Here is a 21,786-nt window from a genome sequence, read left to right as displayed (position 1 = left end):
GATGGCTGTGGGAAGCAGTGGACGTCCTGAGCTCAGCCACTGGGGCTGGCAGACAGCTGCTCACACCTGAGCTGCTCAGGCCGGTGACTTGGGCTGAGGTTGGCAACGCGTGGGGTTGGATGAGTCTGTGCTATACAAAAGGCAGAGGAGAGGCTCAGGTCCAGACGAGGGACCTGAAGACCTAGGCTGACTCCGGCCCTGACAGAGGCAGTCAAGGTGGCCTTCCTGGTAGAGGTGGACAGCAGCTGGGCCTGGAGGGCAACCAGGTGGGTGGAGAGCCGAGGAGGGCTCTCCAGGCACGGGGTCAGCAGGGCAAAGTTCCTGGGAGGGAGGCGGAGTCAGGGAGGGACCTCGGGCTGCGGGCTTTGAGGTCAAGCCCGGGTAAGAACGAAGGCCCGGGGTAGGCAGAGTGGAGCCTCAGCCCACCCGGGGACTGCGAGGCCCGGGGCGCTGTCGCCCGGCGGGGTCCCCCAGGGGGCGGAGGTGCCAGCCGCTCCAGGCCACGGGCGCGCCGGGGTGCGCGGACTGCCGGGGAGGTACGAGCACAGCCTGGGGTATCGGGGGAGCCTCCCGGACCCCACCGCTCCTCGGGACCCCACCGCCGCATTCCTGACTCAGCCGCCCGCGCCGGGCCGGTGTAGCCGGTGACCTTCCCGGCGCGGCCTAGGGCGGGGCCCTGGCCCCGCCCCACCGCGCGACGCCATTGGCTGGGCCCCGTGCCCTTTGCAAACACCGGCTCCCATTGGCTCCCGCGGCCCCGCCCCGCACTCCCGGGCCACCGCCCGCGCGGGAGCTGCGCGTGCGCGGGGGCGTGTGTGAACGCGGAGAGGTGACGCGCCACGCCGCGCCGTGCGCCTCCGCGACTCCGCTCCCGCCAGCTAGTCCCAGGCGGTTCACCGCGCCCCCCGCCCGCCCCCGCCCACTCCGGAAGGCGCGCCGGCCTCTTCCCGCCGTCGCCTCGGCAGCTTACGCGGGTTCCAGAGGCGCCCCCCGCCGCTCAGCCCCGGCGGAAGGGGGCGGGGCCCCGGCTCGGCCCGCCCCCGCGGAGGGATACGCGCGGCCGCGGCCCAAAACCCCGGGGCGAGGCGGTCCGGGCGTGTGAGCGGCTCGGCCTGCTGCGCGTGTCGTCGTGGTCCACGCGGGGCTTGACTGGGCAGTGCGCCGCGCGGACGGCCTCGCCCGAACAGGCCCGCGCTCCGAGGCCGGCGCTCCCGGCGAACCTGCCCGCTGTCCGCGTCGGGGCTTCGCGCGACCCGGAGAGGCCGTCCTCCCGCGTCCTCCACCGCGCGGGGAGCCGGTCCGGGCGAGAGGCGGCGCGGAGGCCGGGGGCCCGCGCCCGGCCGCCGCCCGCGATGCTGCTCTCCAAGTTCGGCTCCTTGGCGCACCTGTGCGGACCAGGCGGCGTGGATCATCTCCCAGTGAAAATCCTGCAGCCAGGTATGCGGGGGCCGGGGGTGTGGGCGCGCACCGGGGTTGGGCGTCCACCGGGGTCGGGGGGCCGGGCTCCCCGGTCGTACCAACCCCGCCCGTGCGCTCTCCACAGTCAAGGCAGACAAGGAGAGCTTCGAGAAGGTGTATCAGGTGGGCGCCGTGCTGGGCAGCGGCGGCTTCGGCACGGTCTACGCAGGCAGCCGCATCGCCGACGGGCTCCCGGTGAGTCTGGCCGCCCGGCACCCGGGGTTCTCGGCCCGCGCGCGTCGTTGTGTCCGCGTGGGCCTGACCACTGGTCCCTTCCCCCCAGGTGGCCGTGAAGCACGTGGTGAAGGAGCGGGTGACCGAGTGGGGCAGCATCGTAAGTGTGGGCTGGGAGCGCGGGGCGCCGGGCGGAGCGGGGGGCTCGGGCGCCGGGCGGAGCGCGCTGACCGCCGTGTCCCTTAGGCCGGCGCGGCTGTGCCCCTGGAGGTGGTGCTGCTACGCAAGGTGGGCGCGGCCGGAGGCGCGCGCGGGGTCATTCGCTTGTTGGACTGGTTCGAGCGGTCCGACGGCTTCCTACTGGTGCTGGAGCGGCCCGAGCCGGCGCAAGACCTCTTCGACTTCATCACGGAGCGGGGCGCGCTCGACGAGGCCCTGGCGCGCCGCTTCTTCGCGCAGGTGCTGGCCGCCGTGCGCCACTGCCACGGCTGCGGGGTCGTGCATCGCGACATTAAGGACGAGAACCTGCTGGTGGATCTGCGCTCGGGCGAGCTCAAGCTCATCGATTTCGGCTCGGGCGCGCTGCTCCGCGACACGGTCTACACCGACTTCGACGGTGAGCGCCCTCCCCGCGGCGAGGGCCGAGGGGCTGGCGGCTGTTGGGGCCGCGCGCCGCGCTGGCGTGCCCAGAGCGGGGCCTCGGGCCGTTGGGTCCGGCAGGTTGGGGCGCGGGGCGGACTCCAGACTCCTCTTGGCCGGCGCCGCCTCGGGCCTCCCCTGCGCGCGTGCGGAACGCGGGGGCGCCGCGCAGAAATCCCCGCATTGCGGTGCCGGGGAAGCCGGGGCTCCCTGCCCCTCCCCTACCCGGTATCCTCACCTCACATCTGTTTGTTGTGAAACCGGACCCCGCGCTCATGTGACCCGCCTCCCGCGCCGGGCCAGCTGGGGGGGCGGGGCGGCCGGCGCCGGCGGAGGCCACGCCTGCCGGGGTTTTTCCAGGATGTGGACCGGCAGGATTTCGCGGCGGATCCCTCCCCCGGCTCCAACGCGGAGAGGATCAGCTGGGAGCGCGGGGTCTCGGTGTTCGCGAGCTGCCGGCCTCGTGGGGCGCTGAGCCGGCAGCCGGTCTGCTAAGCCCCGTGTGTCCCCCAGGTACCCGCGTGTACAGCCCTCCGGAGTGGATCCGCTACCACCGCTACCACGGGCGCTCGGCCACGGTGTGGTCTCTGGGCGTGCTGCTCTACGACATGGTCTGCGGGGACATTCCCTTCGAGCAGGACGAGGAGATTCTCCGGGGCCGCCTTTTCTTCCGCAGGAGGGTCTCCCCAGGTGCGCTGAGGGGCTGGGCCTGCCACTGGCGGCGAGGTGTCGCGGGGCGGCCTTGTTCTGACCCTCTCTTCCCCCACAGAGTGCCAGCAGCTCATTCAATGGTGTCTGTCCCTGCGGCCCTCTGAGAGGCCCTCGCTGGACCAGATCTCTGCCCACCCCTGGATGCTGGGGGCTGAGGGGGGCACCTCAGAGAGCTGTGATCTGCGGCTCTGCGCCCTGGACACGGACGATGGGGCCAGCACCACGTCCAGCAGCGAGAGCCTGTGAGCAGGGCCTGCGCGTGGCCGTGGGAACCGGAGGGGACCCCTGCCCTATGCCCGGGCCCCTCGCTGGGCCGGCTCTGCCGGGCTGCCTGCTCCTTACGAAAGCAGTGATCTCTGACCCCTGGTGACTTTTGCCTTTGGCACCGGCCCGGTTCCTTTGCTTTGAGTGCCTTTTCGAACGCTGCTCTCACGGGACTTAGTTTTCTCAAGCTCTGTCTGTCCAAAGACACTCCGGTCCAAGCCAGGTCCCGCCTGCCCACCGCCGGCGCTTGACCCGAGACCGTCCCTCTCCTGTGCTGCTCCGGAGGTGGCGCTGACCTCCCCGCCCCTCCGCGTCTGACGTGTCGGACCAGGAGCACTCCCGTGTCTTGTGGCCTCGTCTCACGTGGGCACAGCGTCCCTCATCATGCCCCCTCTCCCACCCTCGTGTCTCGGTGTCTGGGCACGTCTGTGCACAAGCAATGCAACGTTCAGGCCTTGCTGCCCGCCCGCCCACCCGATGAGTGTGCAACCTCTTATTTATGGTGTGACCCTGAGGAGGGCTATTTATTGTTTAATTTATTTGTCGAGGTTTCTCCCTCCCAGCAGCCCTACCTCCTCAAGGCCTGTGGGCAGAGGGGGCGGCTGTGCGTGTGGACTCCAGGTCCCAGTCCTACCCGTGTCTGTCAGAAGGTGGACTTGTACAGTGGCTAATTTAAGGGGAGTGGGTGACCCCGCCACCTTGCGGCTCTGCGCCCTTGGGGGGTGGGTTTTAAATTATTGACCTTGTACAGTCTGCTTGTTGGCTCTGGAGGCTGGGGGGTGGGGGGACAGAGTCTCAAGCCTTTAATTTATTTCAGCAGTTGTGTTTGTGTGATCCCGGTGTGCGTAGGCACTGCGGATAGGGTTTTCTTTCAGTTCAGAAGTGAGATGTCTGGAAATCATATTTTTTTATACAGGTATTTCAATTAAATTGTTTTGTATTAAATGGATATTCTGTGTTTACTGGGCTGGGTGGTCTGGGGTAAGAGAAGAGGTTTGGGGAGAAGGGGCCTCTGGTCCCTGCATAGCTCCCTCTGGGTTTCCTGTGGGGAGGTGGCAGTGTGAGGGGCTCAGGCGCTTCCCTCCCAGCTTGTGGCCTTCTTGCTTCCCCACTCTCGGACCCTGCTGCCCCCAGGGGAGTGGGAAACACGCTGTGCCCTCGGGCCCCTGGGGGGTGTTGGCAGCACGAGCCTGGGGCCGTGTCTGGCAGTGGCCCCAAGCGGCTGGAAGGGGTTCTGAAGGATGAGAAGTTTGCCAGGGGAGGGGGTGGGAGGTGCTCCAGGTGCAGAGAACAGAGGTGGCACGGTTGGGCTCCGGCCTGACAGGTGCAGGGTGAGGTGGTGGATGGGAGCCACGGCCAAGTCCAGGTGTGGAGACGTGGGCCAGGCTGCAGTGTGAAGGGCAGTCTGTGGAGCGTCTGGCCATGCCCTGCCCCGCCTCCACGGCAGCTCTGTGCTGGGCATCTTCTCGTGCTGGGGCAGGTGCTGGACTACCCAGTGGGCCAGGTACACGTCTTGGAGCCTCCAGAGGCCTGTCCCTGGGTCCCACGGCCCAGGTCCCGTGTCACATGCCCGCTGGTGGGCCCTGGGAGCAGAGTTGGACAGAAGGGCGTCCGGGGGCCGAAGGTTAGAGCAGAGGCAGGAGGTTTTGGAAAGCGAAGCTGGAGGAAGTGAAGTCGGCCTTTCCCCCGGCGGGCAGGCGCTGGGGTTCAGGCTCCGGGCTCAGCCACTCAGGAAGTCAGCGGGCGTTCGTGGCCTACCTGGGGCCTGGCGCCTCCCCCCGGAGTTGCTGCTGAGGCCCAGGCATCTCCGGGGTGGCCCCTCTTGGTGTGTGGGGTGCCATGGAGCACAGCCCGTGGCCCTGGGCTGGCCAGCCTGCCCGAGTCCTCCCAGGCTCCGTGGGGCTCTTTTCTGTTGCTCACCCTGCCTCTCCACGGAGCGGGGCACTCAGGCAGCGGCCCCGCACCCAGGCTTGAGGACAAGCCCCCGCCCCGCCCTCTGGTGACAGTGATCCACGTGACACCATGATTCCGGCTCCCCGTCTTGCCAGCTGAGGGTGCACCCTGCCCATTTACCCCCCATTCTCAGTCCGTCCATCTTCCAGACCATCCAGTGGGCACTCCCAGAGCTCGCCTTCCCAGAGCTCGCCTTAGTGTGGGACCCAGTCCAGCTTGGGGAGGGCGAGGCGCCCCCCACTGAGTCGCCAGGCACTGCAGCCTGCTGGGAAGGCAAAGGGCTCATGGAATTGAGGACCCACTTGCTGGGGATGGTCTGTGCCACTGGTGCCCCTGGTGTCTGTGAGCCCTTCTGCCGGGGTGGGATCTGTCCTGCCGGTCAGTACTGGCCCTGTCAGTGGGGCTGGGCCTGGGGCTGGGAGAGGGGGCTCCTCTGGCCCAGGGCCTCTTGGGACCAGGATGCGGTTGTTCCCACGGGCAGGATCCCCAGCCCCGCCTTGAGGCTGCTGCCACTGTCGGCTGTGTGGACGGCTTGGGGCTGGAGCAGAGGGGACAGGCTGCTTGAAGACTGTGGACGGCCCGACCCCCCAAACCCTGTCCTGCCCTCCTCGAGGCGGCCAGCTCCTGCGCCAGGCCCAGGCTTCTTCCAGCAGCCCCAGTCCCAGAGGCTCCCCTGGTCTGGGGCTCTGACTGTGCTCTGCCAGGCCAGCCGCCATCTCCACTCAGCTTTTGATATCTTGGCCAGTTTAGTATCGAGGCTCCTTCAGAATCACGTGCTCACCTCCAGCCCTCAGGGGCTTTCCTTGGGGTTGCACAGAACCCAGAAATCATCACGGAAAGAACCGGAAGCCTGAACGCGCTATGGCCCTCGGGGGTGCGAGCACCTCTGCTCGGGGGCGCCCACACCCACGGGAGCGACACAGTACACCGCGTGCTGTGATAGCTTTGCTCACGGCCAGGCCTCCTGGGGGCCGGTGGGTGCTGGCCAAGCCGACAAGGTGGCAGGCAGGCGTCCTCTGCGGGCTGCTCACCCACCTGCCTAAGGCCAGGCCAGCTTCCGGGCAGCGTCTGGGAGGCAGATCCAAACCCACCTGCCGCAGCTGTCAGGGCCTCGTTGTTTCTTTCCTTCAGCGCAGCCCCCAAAAGGAAACCTTGGCGTGGCTCTGGTGCCACGGCTTCTGAGAAAAGGGAAGTGAACCCACCTGGGAGCCCTACCCAACCCTCTGGGCATCCAGACCCTGGCTGGGGGAATCCCCGTGCTAGTGAAAGCAGCGCAGAAGGAAATCCGAAGGGGACAGGCTGGGTGGCTCCCAAGGGGGCGGTGGAGGCTGGACAGGCAGGGGCTGGGGGGCCATCACCTGCCTGCGTGACCCTGACCATGAGCACTGCGGCTGGGAAGGGCACCCGGGTCTGTGGACGCCGGCACCTCACAGGCCCGGGGTGGAGCAGGACAGGGCGCACACACTGAGCTGGAGGCACACCGGGGCCTCTGGGGAGGGCGCCCTGTAAGCGGCGGGGCCCGGGGTCCTGGGCAGGCGGCAGGGACGGTGTCAGCCAGGCCCGGCTGGCCCACAGTGCAAGGGGAGGGAGAGGAGCTCGCTGGGCCCAGTTCATCCCTGACCTGCAGCTGTGGCTGAGGGATGCAGGGCCCAAGCTGATTTGCTGGCCCTGGGGTTCCTCAGTGGGTCTGTCCCCTCTCTACAGAGGTCTCTGATTGGAGCGGGGCGGGGGGAGCTTTCTGAGCCCTGGGCACATGACTTCCAGGTTGGCCGGCTTTCCAGGCAGCCTTGGCAAAACCCTGAGCTTCGATTACACAGTTGACACCCCGCTCTGCCCGCCCCCCGCCCGGTCCCCAAGGGCTCCTGGCAGTCAGGCCTGTCCGGGCAGGGAGGGGAGCAGGACCTGCCCCTCCAGCACTGGTTACGGCCCTCCTCCTGGCCTGGTCCCTGCAAGAAAGCCCTTCCCAGGGAGCCAGGTTGCAGGTGCCAGCCAGGGAGCGGTGGTATGCGGGCCTGCTCCTGGATGAATGAGTGAAGGGCCTCTTCTGGGGGTAGGTCTCGTGTACTCAGCACTGAATGAGCCAGGTGAGGGAAACTGAGGCTCAGGGAGGTCAGGGACCCACCCAATGTCATAAACAGCCAAGAAGGCCCACCCCACCTAGGGAGGGGAGGTGCCCTAGGGCGGGACCCCATCTTCCTAACACACAGAGCTCGGAAAGGTGGGCTGGCTCTGACCTGGCCTCTGGCCCCCTCCTGCCCGCCCTGCTGCCAGGAGGCTGCCTGCCCTGATCTGAGGCTCAGGCCTTTGGTGGGCAGGGGACCCTGACATCACTGGGCCTGCACACCTGCTGGGGAGGCTGGCATCTGGTCCAGGGCCTTCAGGCTTCCCCACCCCAGGCAGCCCTGCAGGAACCTGAGCCAGTTCCTTGGAAGGATGGAGAGGTGAGCTGCTGATGCCCGAGGCATCAGGCCAGGCCCAGCCCAGGGGCCATCTGCCCCGTTCCTTGCGGCCCCCAGGTCCCCGCCAGAGCCTGGGCTATGGGGAAGGGGCTGGACCGTGAAGATGAGAAGGCCCTGCTGGTGTCAAGCGGCAGGGCCTCTCTGGGTTGTAGATGCCCTGGGTCCTGGGACCCAGTGACTAGGAAGCCTGGGAGGCTGGCCAGGAAGCCAGGGTTCCTGGACCACCGGGGCACTGCCTGAGGCTGTGTGAGCCTGAAAGCACCAGGCCGCTTGCTGGTCTCCCACTTCTCACCTTGGTGGGGGGAACGGGGCCTGGAGACATCTGGACTGGGGTTCATATCACCGCATGGCCCGCTTGATGCGTCCCCACAGAGGCACCCCCATCCTGGCGAGAGTGTGGGGAGGGGTCTGCAGCCCCACCCTGCGGAGCACCCCAAGGGGGTCTCCCCAAGCCTCCTGACCCTCCCTGCCAGCTGGCTTCTGCTCACCACGCCTCCCCCAAGCCAGCTCAAAGGGCCCTTTCCCTCTGGAGGGAAGCAGACACTCCCGACCCCGGGGGGCTCACCCCTGCCAGAGGGGCAGTGACCCAGACAAATGGGCATGATGGTTTCAGGATGTGACAGAGACATGGTGGTGGGGTTCTTAGGGGTCACTGTCGGCCTTTCTGCTGAGTGGGCCCGAGAGATGGCGCTGGCAGCTCTGCAGGGATCTGGGGAGGGGTCGCTGGCAGGGGGAGTAGCAGATGCAAAGGCCCTGAGGCAGGTGGAGGAGCCCAGGCCCAGCTTACTCAAGGCTGGAAGCAAAGGACAGACACAGGAGGGGCCGCACAGCCTCCACCAGCACACGTGCTCCTGCGTGTGGCCCTGGATTCTCCCGACAACCTGCTCCACCTGGGTGGGCTAAGGGGGTGGGTAAGCTGAGGGGAAGGAGGCTTCAGAGGCCCTGAGTCCTGAGCAAAGCCCTGGGGCTGCTCTGGGCCTTCCTGCCTGAGCTCCTGCCTGTCTCAGCGCTCCCTGCTGAGAGATGAGGGTTAGGATGGAGCTGGCCCTCAAACCCCAGCGTGCTGGCTGCCGAGGTCCCTGGTGCCATGGCTGACTCAGCATCCTTCTCAACAGGCCATAGCAGTGGGGGGGGGTGCCCCCTACCCAGGGGCCAAAGGAGGCGCCCAGTGACCCGAGCCAGCCCTGGAGCAGGTCAGGGGCTGCTGCGGGGTCCTGGAGTCCCAGCTCTGCCCCTGCCCAGTGCAGGCCACTCAGCAGCCACCTGTCTCCCCTCCAGAAAGGCCCAGGGGGTACCACAGAAAGGGTGCGTGTTTGCCCTTGACTGTGTGCGTGTCTGTGCGTGTCTGTGTGTACCTGTGACTGTGTATGTAGTATGTGTGGGTGTGTAAATCTGTGTGGTCTGTGCATGTGTCTGGGTGCTTGTGTGCATGTGCATGCGTGTGTGTGTGTTCATGTATGTGTGATCCAGCACAGGTTAGTGTGCGTGCATGCATGTGTATCTGTGCATGTTGAGTGTGTGCTCCAGTGTCTGCATGTGTGTGCACCCGGGCAGGACCTCATCTAGGCAGAGCCCGGAGCCAAGACGGGGTGTCCTCCCCCCGTGTTCCGCGGCTGCCTCTGCTGTGTGACGCACCTTCCCTTCAGAGGCCGCAGCAGCCCGTGGGGGAGCCCCTGTGACTCAGCACCTGCGGGGGGTGGGAGGTGACAGAGGAGGAGCCCAGAACCGGGCAGAGAAGAGAGCAGGAGGCTGCAGCTGTAAGGTCCTGCCCCCCGAGCCCTCCCGCGCCCCAGCGGCCACCTGCTGCGGTGGCAGTGTGGTCACACGCATGTACCGGTGTCAGGGCACAAAGGCGTGTTGGCCCATGTGTAGGAACCGTCTTCAGCCCCAGAGGGGGCTCAAGAGCCATGACGGCAGCAGGGTCATGGGAAGTGGGGGTTCCCAGAGGGCACTGCCGAGATCTGAGGGGGATTGGGGTCGGGGGGCCGAGGGGAGGTGGGTGTGCTGGAGTGAGGGGGGGTCCCGGGCGTGAGGTGCACGTGGGGGGCTCAGGGTCCTCCAAGTCCAGGAGGCAGGTGGGCCCCCGATGACTCGGGAAGCAGAAGGCAGTCAGACCCGAGGGGGAGCGGAGGCTCCCCAGGACCCTGGCCACGTGCCCAGGAAGCCCACAGGCAGTGAGGCCCTTCCCTCCAGAGGCCCCCCCTCCGACAAGTGCTTAAGGGGAGGCCCTGTCTGATCCTGGTGCTGACCTGCCCTGGGCCTGAGGACACCTCTTTGCCCTGAGGTGCGGGAGGGGAATCTCAGGACCTGGGGGTGACCGGGGACTCGGAGCTGTGGTCCACTGGCCTCCCCACCCTGGGACGTTCTGTCCCCTTCCTCATCACACGTGGTCACCATGGGGCCAGCAGTTCTGTCAGCCGTGTACCTGACTCCCTAGTGGGCAAAAAGGAGCTGAAGTTTGGGGATGCCCGGGGCCGGTGGGGTCTGTCACAGGGCAAGAAGCAAGGGCCGAGCTGGGCCTGGAACACAGAGGTGTGCACCGTCGGGTGGGCAGGGTGGGTGCCATCTTTCACCCCGGCCACGCCGCAACGGTCCCTTCCCTCAGGACACTGGAGCATCAAGTGGAGGAGCCCTGGCCTGGGGGTGGGGTCTGAGGGAGGGGCAGAGCTCAGGGCAGGGTGGTGGCATTTGTGGGGCAGGCCCAGCCCCTTGGCACCATGTTTGTCTCTGCCCAGGCAGCCCACCCTGCCCATCCTCGTGGGGGTCCCCCCTGGGGTCCTCCAGGCCGTGTCTGTCTCCGGGGCCCTGCTCACCGCCCCCCCAAGGTGTGCCCGCCCAGGTACGCCCCCGCCCGGCCCCGTGCAGACACCAGGCCTTTCTCTGCACAGCCACCAGGGGGTTCTGGTCAACCCTGCCCTCTCACCCGTGCCCAAGAGCCGCCAGCTGCCCCCGCCTCGGGGCCCACCCTCACCTCCCCTAGACAGTACCCCAGCCTCCCTCTGGTCCCCAAAGGTGCTATGGGTCCCCCACCTCCCGAGGGGCCTGCTCGCTCCAGGACCTGTTGGGGGCGGAGGTGATGAGGAGGCCTCCACCAGGGTAGAGCCCCGGGGGCAGGGTCCAGGTCAGGCCCTTCCTTTCAGCTGGCTGCCTTTTTAATAACAAGCAAAATTCCTCTTAAAAATACTCTGAGCCACTTTAAACATTTCTCAGAGAGTTAAATGGAAATCTAATAAAATCTGTGAAAAGTATTTTTAAAACAGCTTTATCGAGGTGTAATTTACATCCCATGAAGTCCACCCACTTTCAACGACTTCAATGAGCCACCCACCCTTCAATGGTTTTAGTAAAACTTCCGAGTTGTGCAACGACCACAGTCCGATTTTAGCATGTTTCCATCCCCTCGATGATCCCTTGTCCCCCACGAGCAGTCACTCGTCCCCCACCCCAGCCCCTGGCAACCATGCACCTGTTTTCTGTCCTCACGGACTAGCCTTTTTTGGACATTTCATATAAACGGAATCTACAACTTGTAGTGTTTGGTATCTAGCTGCTTTCGCTGAGCACACGCATTTTGAAGTTCATCCGTGACGTAACACGTACATAGTTGGTTCCCATAAAAATATTCCATTGTAGGGAACACGTTCTGCTTATCCATTCACCAGCTGATGGATGTTTGCTTTTTTCCCCCACATTTTGGCTCTTATGAATAAGGCTGCTATGTACATTCAGATCCATGTCTTCGTGTGCACATACATTGTCATTTCTTTTAGGTAGATACCTAGGAATGGAATTGCTGGGTCATGTGGGAAATTTCCATGTAACTTTTGAAGAAATTGGCTCTACAGTTCGCATTCCCACCAGCAAGTACGACGCTCCCAATGTTTCCATGTCCTTGTCAACGCTCATTATCAGCTTTCATTCTGACTGTAGCCATCCTTGTGGGTGTGAAGCGGTGTTGCATTCAGTTTCAATTTTATTTTCCTAATAGCTAATGATGTTAAGCATCTTCTCACATTTGATTAGACATTGCACCAAAGAAGATACCCAGCTTCCCTCCTCCTTCTTTGGTTAAATGTCTAATCAGACTTTCGACCTATTTCTTACTTGGATTCCTTGTCTTATTGTTGTTCTTTAAAATCTTATATATGTTTGTAAATTGTGGTAAAATATACACAACAATTTTCAGTGTATGTCTTATTTTGAGTTGTGAGTGTGTTTTTTATAGATTCTAAATACAAGTCCTTTATTATTAAGACATATAAGATTTGTGAACATTTAACCCAATTTTCACCATCTTACTGCTGGTGTTTGAAACACAAAACGTTTACTTTTGACCAAGTCCAATTTTTTTTTTTTTTTTTTTTGGCAGTACGCGGGCCTCTCACTGTTGTGGCCTCTCCCGTTGTGGAGCTCAGGCTCCGGACGCGCAGGCTCAGCGGCCATGGCTCACGGGCCCAGCCACTCGGCGGCATGTGGGATCTTCCCGGACTGGGGCACGAACCCGTGTCCCCTGCATCGGCAGGCAGACTCTCAACCACTGCGCCACCAGGGAAGCCCCACCAAGTCCAATTTATCTATTTTTTCCATGGGTCCTGTCTTCAGTGCTTGCTGCACCTGAGAACACTATGCATCACTCAAGGGCACAAAGATTTTCTTTTATGTTTCCTTTCAAAAGCTTTATGGCTTTAGCCCTTACATTAAGGTTTATGGTTCATTTTGAGTTAATTTTTGTGTATGGTGTGAGGTAAGGGTCCAAACTCCTCTTTCCCCCTGTGGATATCCAATTGCCATAGCACCATTTGTTGAAAAGAGTATCCTTTTCCCCAGTGAAAGCTGTGGCACCTTTGTCAAAAATCATCTGATCATTTATTTCTGGACTCTCAATCCTGTTCCATCGACCTGTATGTCAATCCTTACTGCAAAACGTGCTGTCTTTATCGCTGTAGCTTTATTGTAAGTTTTAAAATTGGAAACTGTAAATTCTCCAGCTTTGCTCCTTTAAAAAATTGTTTTGGCTATTTTGTGTCCTTTGCATTTCCATACACATTTTATGATCAGATTGCGAATTTCTGCCCCCCAGAAATCCACTCACATTTTGATAGAAATTGCATTCAGTCTATTCATCCATTTGGGGAGTATTGGCATCTTAACAATATTGAGTTTTCCCACCCATGAACACTGAATTTCTCCCCATTTATTTAGATTTCTTTAATCTCTCTTAGAATTGCTATGTAGTCTTAAGTATACAAGTCTTGCTCTCCTTTTGTTAAGTTTATTCCTATTCATTGTATTCTTTTCATTGCTGCTGTAAATGGAGTTGTTATCTCAATTTCCTTTCTGGATTGTTCATTGGTAACATATCGAAATGCAGTTGGTTTTTGTACGTTGATCTTGGGTCCTGGAACCTTGCTGAACTCACATATTAGCAGCTTTTTCCCTCTATGGTCTCCTGCCATTTGGCCCCAAATGTGTCACAAATGCAGAAGTGGATAGTTTATGGTGGAGGAAAAGGGAACCTTCAGGTATGTGGAAAGTACCAGGAAAATAATGGAGAGGAAGAAGTTCAGTGAAATGATGCCAGAAGCTTTAAAATTTAAACTCCCGCTGTCACCCCTAATCCGAGTGTGCATGGATCCGATCCTAATTAGCATATCAAATACTTGGAAAATTGATTTGACAGGTAGACCTCCACCCAGGTCTCAGAGTGAGTACTAGGTGGTGCCCATGGGGGCAAACCTGATTAGAACAGCAAACACTGAATATCGATTGGACATTGGAACCAGAGCCCATAGGAAACTAACATTCTCCATGGGCGGGGGAGTCCCATAATACTCAAATGTCTGGGATAGAAACTGAAATCACTTCATATATGAAGAACATGAAAATCTCACCTCACATAAGAAAAGACAATAGACACCAATGATGGGATGACACAGATGTTTGAATTATCTGACAGGGACGTTAAAGCAGATTTTATAAAAATACTTGAACTACAAATTGCAAACAGTCTTGACAAAATATTAGCATAGAAAAACTTAGCAAAGAAATAGAAAGATATAAAAAAGCAAACAGAAATTTTGGAACTGAAAAATTCAATAACTAAAACAAAACAAAAAACCATCACTAGATGGATCAATAGCAGAATGGAGATGACAGAGGAAAGAATCAATGAACTCGAAGATATATCAATAGAAATGAATCTGTGGGGATTCCCTGATGGTCCAATGGTTAGGACTCAGCGCTTTCACTGCCGAGTGCACAGGTTCAATCACTGGTCAGGGAACTAAGATCCCACAAGCTGTGTGGTGTGGCCAGAAAAAAAAAAAAAAGGAATTAATCTGAAAAATAGAAAAAAGATTTAAAAAACTGAACAGAGTCTCAGGGGCCTGTGGGACCACAACAAAGGGCTATATTTGTGTTGCTGGAGTACCAGAAGGAAAGGAGAAAGACTGTGGGACTGAAAAAATATTTTGAGGAAATAATAACTGAAAACTTTGCAAGTTTGGTGAAAGATATAAACCTACAATTGAAGAAGCAGGGCTAATCCCATCCAGGTTAAACTGAAAGAAATCCACACCAAGATGCTTCAAAATCAAATTGCTGGAAACTACAAACAAAGGAAAAACCTTAAAAGCAGCCAGAGAAAAATTATGTATTACCTATAGAAGAACTATGATTTGAATGACTGGGCTTCTCTTCAGAAACCATAGAGACCAGAAAGAAGTATTGGTAATACAACATTTTTTTGAGCACTGAAAGAAAAGAAATGTCAATTCAGATTTCCACACCTAGCAAACTTCTGTAACTTGATAAACAGCATCAACAAAAATCCTACAGCTAATATCATACTCTCTGTGAAAGACTTACTGTGAAAGGCTTTTTCCCCAAAGATCAGCATCAAGTCAAGGATGCCCATCTTGTCATTCTTATTCAACACAGTACTAGAATTTGTAGCCAGTGCAATAGACCAAGAAAAGGAAATAACAGCATACGAACTGGAAAGGAAAAATAAAACTGTCCTTTTTTTCTAGCAACACAATTATCTATGTAGAAAATCACAGGGAATCTATTTTTTAAAAAAGAACCAAACTGTTAGAACACAAAAGTGAGTTTAGAAAGGTTGCAGGATACAAGATCAACACAAAGAAATCAATCATATTCCTATATATAAGCAGTGAATAATTGGAAACCAAAATTTTAAGAAAGTTACTATTTATAATAGCTCCCATTTAATAGATATTAAAATGTCTAGGTGTCAATTTAGCAAAACATGTACAGGATCTGTGTGCTGAAAACTACAAAATGCTGTTGGAAAAATCAGAAAGATCTAAACAAATGGAAAGACTTACCATGTTCATGGATTTGAAGACTCAGCATAGTAAAAATGTCATTTCTCCCCAAAGTGATCTACAGATTTAACACATTACCAGCCAAAATTCCAGCAAGATTATTTTGTAGATGTAGACAAGCCAATTCTAAAATTTATATGGAAGGGCAATGAAACTGGAATTACTAAAACAATTTGAGGACTTCCCTTGTGTTGCAGTGTTAAGAATCCGCCTGCCAATGCAGGGGACATGGGTTCGATCCCTGGTCCAGGAAGATGCCACATGCCACAGAGCAACTAAGCCCGTGCGCCACAACTACTGAGCCTGCGCTCTAGAACCTGTGAGCCACAACTACTGTGCCTGCATGCCACAACTACTGAAGCCCGCGTGCCTAGAGCCCGTGCTCCACAACAAGAGAAGCCACCGCAATGAGAAGCCCGTGCACCACAACGAAGAGTACCCCCGCTCGCCACAACTAGAGAAAGCCTGTGCATAGCAACGAAGACCCAACGCAGCCAAAAATAAATTAATTAATTAATAAAAAGAAAAAAGACAGTTAAAAAAAAGTTTAAAAAACCCCACAAAACTCAACACTAAGAAAACAACACAATTTACAAATAGGAAAGGTCTTGGGACTTTGGGCATGGGTTTGATCCCCGGTCAAGGAACTAAGATCCTGCATGCTGCGCAGTGTAGCAAAAACAAAAAAAGAGAGAGAGATGTAACTACAAATGCAAAAAGTCTTGAACAGACGCTTCACCAAAGGGGATGTATAGATGGCAACTAAGCACATGAAAAGATGATCAGCGTCCTTAGCCACGACTGAAACGCAAACTAGAACCTTGATAAGAGAGCACTGTGTGCTTATCAGAACGAGTAAAGAAGAAACACTGACAATACCAAGTGCTGGCGAGGATGGGAAGCAACGGGAACTCTTGGATGCTGATGCTGGGAAGGCAAAGCGGTGTGGCCACTCTGGGAGATGCTTTCTCAGTTTCTTATGCAGGTAACTATATGCTTACCGCGGGAAACAGCAACCCAACCTCAGGCGTTTATCCTAGAGAAATGAAAATGTGTGTTCACACAAAAACCTGTACATGAATACTGGTAGTGGCTTTATTTGTAACAGCTGGAAACAACCCAAACATCTTTCAGTGGGTGAATGGATGAACGGACCGTGGTGATCTACACCATGGAATACTACTGAGTCACGAAAGAAACAAACTGTTGATTCACACAACCTCCCAGATGAATCTCAAGACATTACAGAGTGAGAGAGGCCAGTCCCCAAAGGTTGCCTTCTGTCTGTTTCCATCCACAGGACCAACCTACCATCATGGAAAACAGATCAGTGGTTGCCAGGGGTTATGGGTGGAGGAAGTGTGCCTGAAAGGCATGGCAGGGGGTAGGTTTCGGGGTGATGTAACTGTTTTGTAACCTGTTACAGTGACGGCTATCCGCATGTGTTAAAATTCAGAGAACTGGGGCTTCCCTGGTGGCGCAGTGCTTGAGAGTCCGCCTGCCGATGCAGGGGACACGGGTTCGTGCCCCAGTCCGGGAAGATCCCACATGCCACGGAGCGGCTGGGCCTGTGAGCCATGGCCACTGAGCCTGCGCGTCCGGAGCCTGTGCTCCGCAATGGGAGAGGCCACAACAGTGAGAGGCCCGTGTACCGCAAAAAAAAAAAAAAAAAAAAAAAATTCAGAGAACTGTCCACCAAAATTAAAAAGTCAATTTTTAATGGAGAGGGATAAATTAGGAGTTTGGGATTAACATATACACACTACTATATATAAAATAGATAATCAACTAGGACCTACTGTAGAGCACAGGGAACTCTACTCAATATTCTGTAATAACCTATATGGGAAAAGAATCTGAAGAAGAATGTATATATATATATATATACATATATATGTGTATATATATGTATATGTGTATATATATGTATATATACATATATATGTATATATGTATATATATTATATGTATATATACATATATATGTATATATGTGTATATATATATTATATATATATATATATATATAAACTGAATCACTTTGCTGTACACCTGAAACTAACACAGTATTGTAAATGAACTATACTCCAATATAAAATACAAATTAAATTTTAAAAAGTCAATTTTACTATGTGACAGCTAAAAATTAGATGAACAAAATATTTTTTAAATGTATGTTTCAAGCCATTTTTACGCGCTCCCGGGCTTTCTCCTCGCAGCGAGTTCTCCCGCCGGGGGCGAGGGGCGACGGCCGCGCTTTCTCGGGGCACCCAGTCGCACAGTCCGGCGCATGCGCCCGGGAGCCGGGCGGATGGTCGTGGGGTCCCTCCCGGGTGGGTCAAAGGCGAGACAGAGCCTTGCAACCCAAGACGAGGGAGGTGTCCTCAAAGATGTTCCCCCCAATAAAAGCCACAGCGGGGCGGGACGGGGGGCAGGAGACGGGGGCCCTGGAGCCCCGTCCCTAACCTGCCGCGGAGGGGCCGCCAGGCTCCCCAGCCCCTCCCTAATCCCCCGCCCCTACCAGGCTCCCGGAGGCCTCCCGGGGCCGCCCCGCCCCTCGCCCTCCAGGGCGTGTAGGCCAAACCCCAGCCTCGTCCCCCGGGGCAGCCTCCCTCCTCCGACGGGCCCGCCCCGCAGCTGCTCCCTCTCCGCACCCCACCTGCGCCCCAGCCGCCGACCCCCGGAGGAAGCTCGACGCTCCCCAGCCCGCCGCGGGGACCTTGCGGAGACCAGACTTTGAGGCTGGGGGCGGGGTATCCTAGCGGCCGGCCCCGCCCCCCGCCCATCCCTCTGGCTCTTCGCGGAGCTCGCACCCGGCAGAGCCCCGGAGGCTCCTGGGGCGCAAGGGCTGGGAGCGCTGCGGGCGCCGGGGCGGGTCTGAGCTGCGGAGAACCCTCGCCCGAGGCGCCAAGTGACACTGGTCCCGCTGGAGAGGCAGGTGCGCCCCTCACCGCGAGCTCTCGGCTGCTTCTCCCACAGCGCCTCTTCCCCAGCCGGCTGGACACACGCCCTCCCCAGTGGTCATTGCTGCGTCCACGTTCTGGGGTCAGACGTGCCCCGGAATGCCCCACCCCCCTCCCCGCACACCGTACGCCCAGAGGCTGCATCTTCCCCTCCGCTCGCCCAACCTGGGGGCCCATTCCCCAGCCTGATTCACGTCCGCGTCTGCCCCCACGGCCCACTGTGTCCTGTCCTCAGGCTGTGCTCAGTGGCGCCCAGAAAAACGTAGAAAAGGTATGTTTAAACGTGCACATGAAGAGTTTTAGAAAAAAAGAGTCAATCGCCTCAAAGTAATAAGCAGCCGTTTAAAATAGCATTAAAATCATCAGAATCTTATTGGAAGCTGTACTCATGAAGGTTCTGCGGGAACTGACCACTCTTCGCTTTTTGGCTGGAAGAGGGTGTATGTGGGAACCTGTTGCTGGTGGGCGCGCACAGCTGCCCCGAGAGGTGCAGACGCCACCGAGGCCCAAGCGCTGCTGTCCGGAGGTCCCACTGCCAGGACCCGTCTCCCCGCCCTGCCTTCCAAACTGCCTCCCCTTCCTCTGGTGGCCCAAGCTGGACACCCAAACCCTGGCCTCTGCTCAACCTCCAGGGGCAGAGACCACCACCCAAGGACAAGCCCTTCAGCCCTCCTCAGCGCAGAGCCCAGCTCGCAGCTGCAGCCCGCCCCCTACACGAGTTGTCGTTCCTGCAAGCTAGAAACCCCCCTAACTGCCAAACACGTCAGAGCCCAGCAACTCTGAGGCATCGACCATTTCTTTGTTCCTTCCTAACTAAACTCAGGGGGTGTCCCCCCACCCTCCTTCCGAGAACGCTTGGCAGTCGGGCTTCCCCCCCAGGGCTCATCTCGTCAAGGTGAGTTCCTGTCTCCAGATGGCCATGATCAGAGGTCCCCTCGCTTGGCCCGCAGCCTGGTGACAGTTGATCCCTTCCTGGAAACTCTCCTCCCCTCCTCAGCTCTGACCACCACCACCCCTGCCCCCAGCGTCCTCACCCAGCCTCTCCTTATGCCCACTGTGCGCACGCTGGGGCCTCTGCCACTGCAGTCCTTCTGGCCTTTCCATGGAAATCCTCAACAAGACTTCCAGAAGACTTCTCATTAGAAGCCTTGGAGAACACAAGCCAGTGGGAGGACATATTTGAAGTCCTGAAGAAAAAGAAAGACCTGTCAACCAAGAATTCTATATCCAGTAAAACTATCTTTCAGAAATGAAGGAGGAAGTAAGATGTTTCCAGATAAGTAAAAGTTCAGGGAGTTCATTTCCTGCCCTACTGGAAATGCTAAAGAGAGTCCTTGGGGCTGAATGACAACACACTAGACAGTAACTCAAAACCACGAGAAAGTACAGAATACAGTAAAGGTTACTGCATGGGAGAAGCTAAAAGCTGGTGTTATTACAGTTTTGGTTTGTAACTCCTCTGTTTTTTTCCATATGATTTAAAAGGCAAATGCATGAAACAATAGTCATAAATCTATGTTAATGGACACACAATAAATGAAGATGAATCTGTGACAACAACAGGGGAGGGAAGTGGATGTGTAGGAGCAGAGTGTTTACTACTGAAACCAAACTGGTATTATTCAAACTAGGTTTTTATAAGTTTACGATTTTAATTGTAACTCCCAAGAAAACCAGTAAGAAAATACTGGGGAAAAAATACAGAAAAGGAAAGAAGAAGGACATCAAAATAGTACACCACAGAAAATCAACTAAATACCCAAACAGGCAGTAATAGAAGAACTGAGGAACAAAAACCATATAAGACATATAAGAAAACAAATAGCTATGGTAGAAGTAAATCCTTTCTTTTCACTATTCACTCTTTTTAAAAAAATATTTATTTACTTGTTTGGGCTGTGCCGGGTCTTAGTTGAGACATGCAGGATCTCTGTTGTGGTATGCGAACTCAGTTGCGGCATACATGTGGGATCTAATTCCCCGACCAGAGATTGAACCCAGGCCCCCTACGTTAGGAGCGAAGAGTCTTACCCACTGGACCACCAGGGAAGTCCCTCAGTATTCACTTTAAATGTAAATGGAGGGCTTCCTTGGTGGCACAGTGGCTAGGAATCTGCCTGCCAGTGCAGGGCACACGGGTTCGAGCCCTGGTCCAGGAAGATCCCACATGCCACGGAGCAACTAAGCCCGTGCGCCACACCTATTGAGCCTGCACTCTAGAACCCATGACCCACAGCTACTGAAGCCCGTGCGCCACAACTACTGAAGCCCATGCACTTAGAGCCCATGATCCACAACCACAGAAGCCACCGCAATGAGAAGTCCAAGCACCACAACAAAGAGTAGCCCCCACTCACGGCAACTAGAGAAAGCCTGCGCGCAGCAGCAAAGACCCAATGCAGCCAAAAATAAATAAATAAGTAAATAAAATATATATTTTAAAAACTTTAAATGGGTTAAACTCTCCAATTAAAAGACAGAGATTGGCAAAGGTGATCCATCTTTGTACATACGCTGTGTACAAGAAACTCACTTTACATACAAAGACACAAGAGGTTGAAAGTAAAAGGATGGAATAAGACTTTCCATGCAAATAGGAATCAAAGAAAGATGGGGTGGCTATGTTATTATCACCCAAAATAGGCTTGAGGACAGTTATTTTTCCTTAGATCATGTATGGAATGGGTTGTACCTGCCTGGATCATACAAAGGGTGAGATTTCTGTCTTTGCAGTCTCTTAATGCTCATTCAATAATAAAACTGTTTCATCCCTTTCTACCCTTGTAGAAGGACTCACTGGGTTTTTTTGGGGGGGTATAAATGTATTTATTTTATTTATTTATTTTTGGCTGCGGTGGGTCTTTGTTGCGGTGCGCGGCTTCTCATTGCAGTGGCTTCTCTTGTTGCGGAGCACGGGCTCTAGGCACGTGGGCTTCAGTAGTTGTGACTCGTGGGCTCAGTAGTTGTGGCTTGCAGGCTCTAGAGCGCAGGCTCAGTAGTTGTGGCGCACGGTCTTAGTTGCTCCGTGGCGTGTGGGATCTTCCTGGACCAGGGCTCCAACCCGTGTCCCTCGCATTGGCAGGCAGATTCTTAACCACTGCGCCACCAGGGAAGTCCGACTCACTGGGTTTTAATTGTTTGTCCACCAGCTCCATCTCCTTCCTGTCTTGGCGTGAGACCCAGCCTGCCATTCTGCCCCCAAGACCATCCCCTTCCCTTTAACCTGCTCTGATTTTTCTTTCTGAATAAACCTTTTATGTCCTAGATAATTTACTTTTTTGTTTTTTAAATGTTTATGCCTCTCTTCTCTGCCTTGGGCAGGGATCTATGTCTGTTTTGTTCACTGAGGGAGTGATACCCAGAAGGCACTACAGAAGCACTGGCGAATAGAGGCAGCTCAAACTTACCACGTGCAAATGCCAGCTCCTGCTGCTACATTTCCATCCCAGCCCACGGAGCCCCACCCTCCAGACACTGAGGAACATTGGTCTATTTGACTCATACCCCTGTATCCAAGCCAGGGCACCCCGTAGCCCCACCTGCCTGCCACACTCCCTCACCTGTCCATCCTGTTAGAACCAGACTCACATGTTGCCGGGACCACACTCTTCTAAATGGCAGCCCCTTCCACACTTCCTATTTGCTTTCCTGGCCTCCTTCTCGCACTGGCACTGGGCACCCCATTATAAGTTACATATTCAGCTGTTTGTGGTCTGTCTTCCCCATGCAAAGGTCAGCTCCAGGTAGGGTGACCGATGGCCCTGTTTGCCTGGGGTTTAGGGCTGAAAATCCTGACCTGAGAAGCCCCGCAGTTCA

The 21,786-nt window shown here is 56.4% G+C and overlaps 1 protein-coding gene across 1 annotated transcript; it reads left to right on the top strand.

The window, feature by feature from the left end:
• The first annotated feature begins 1,068 nt into the window (after window positions 1-1,068).
• Window positions 1,069-4,158, top strand: PIM3 (Pim-3 proto-oncogene, serine/threonine kinase). Its single transcript, XM_060112469.1, has 6 exons — window positions 1,069-1,437; window positions 1,544-1,653; window positions 1,742-1,792; window positions 1,879-2,248; window positions 2,785-2,961; window positions 3,041-4,158. The coding sequence occupies exons 1-6, from the start codon at window positions 1,353-1,355 to the stop codon at window positions 3,226-3,228; spliced, it is 981 nt and encodes a 326-aa protein (XP_059968452.1). The 5' UTR covers window positions 1,069-1,352; the 3' UTR covers window positions 3,229-4,158.
• Window positions 4,159-21,786: the final 17,628 nt, after the last annotated feature.

The sequence above is a fragment of the Mesoplodon densirostris genome, chromosome 11, assembly GCF_025265405.1.
Source record: "Mesoplodon densirostris isolate mMesDen1 chromosome 11, mMesDen1 primary haplotype, whole genome shotgun sequence".
Classification (NCBI taxonomy): Eukaryota; Metazoa; Chordata; class Mammalia; order Artiodactyla; family Ziphiidae; genus Mesoplodon; species Mesoplodon densirostris.
Note: the sequence above shows the minus strand (reverse complement) of the source record. Positions and strands in the feature narration are given on the sequence as shown.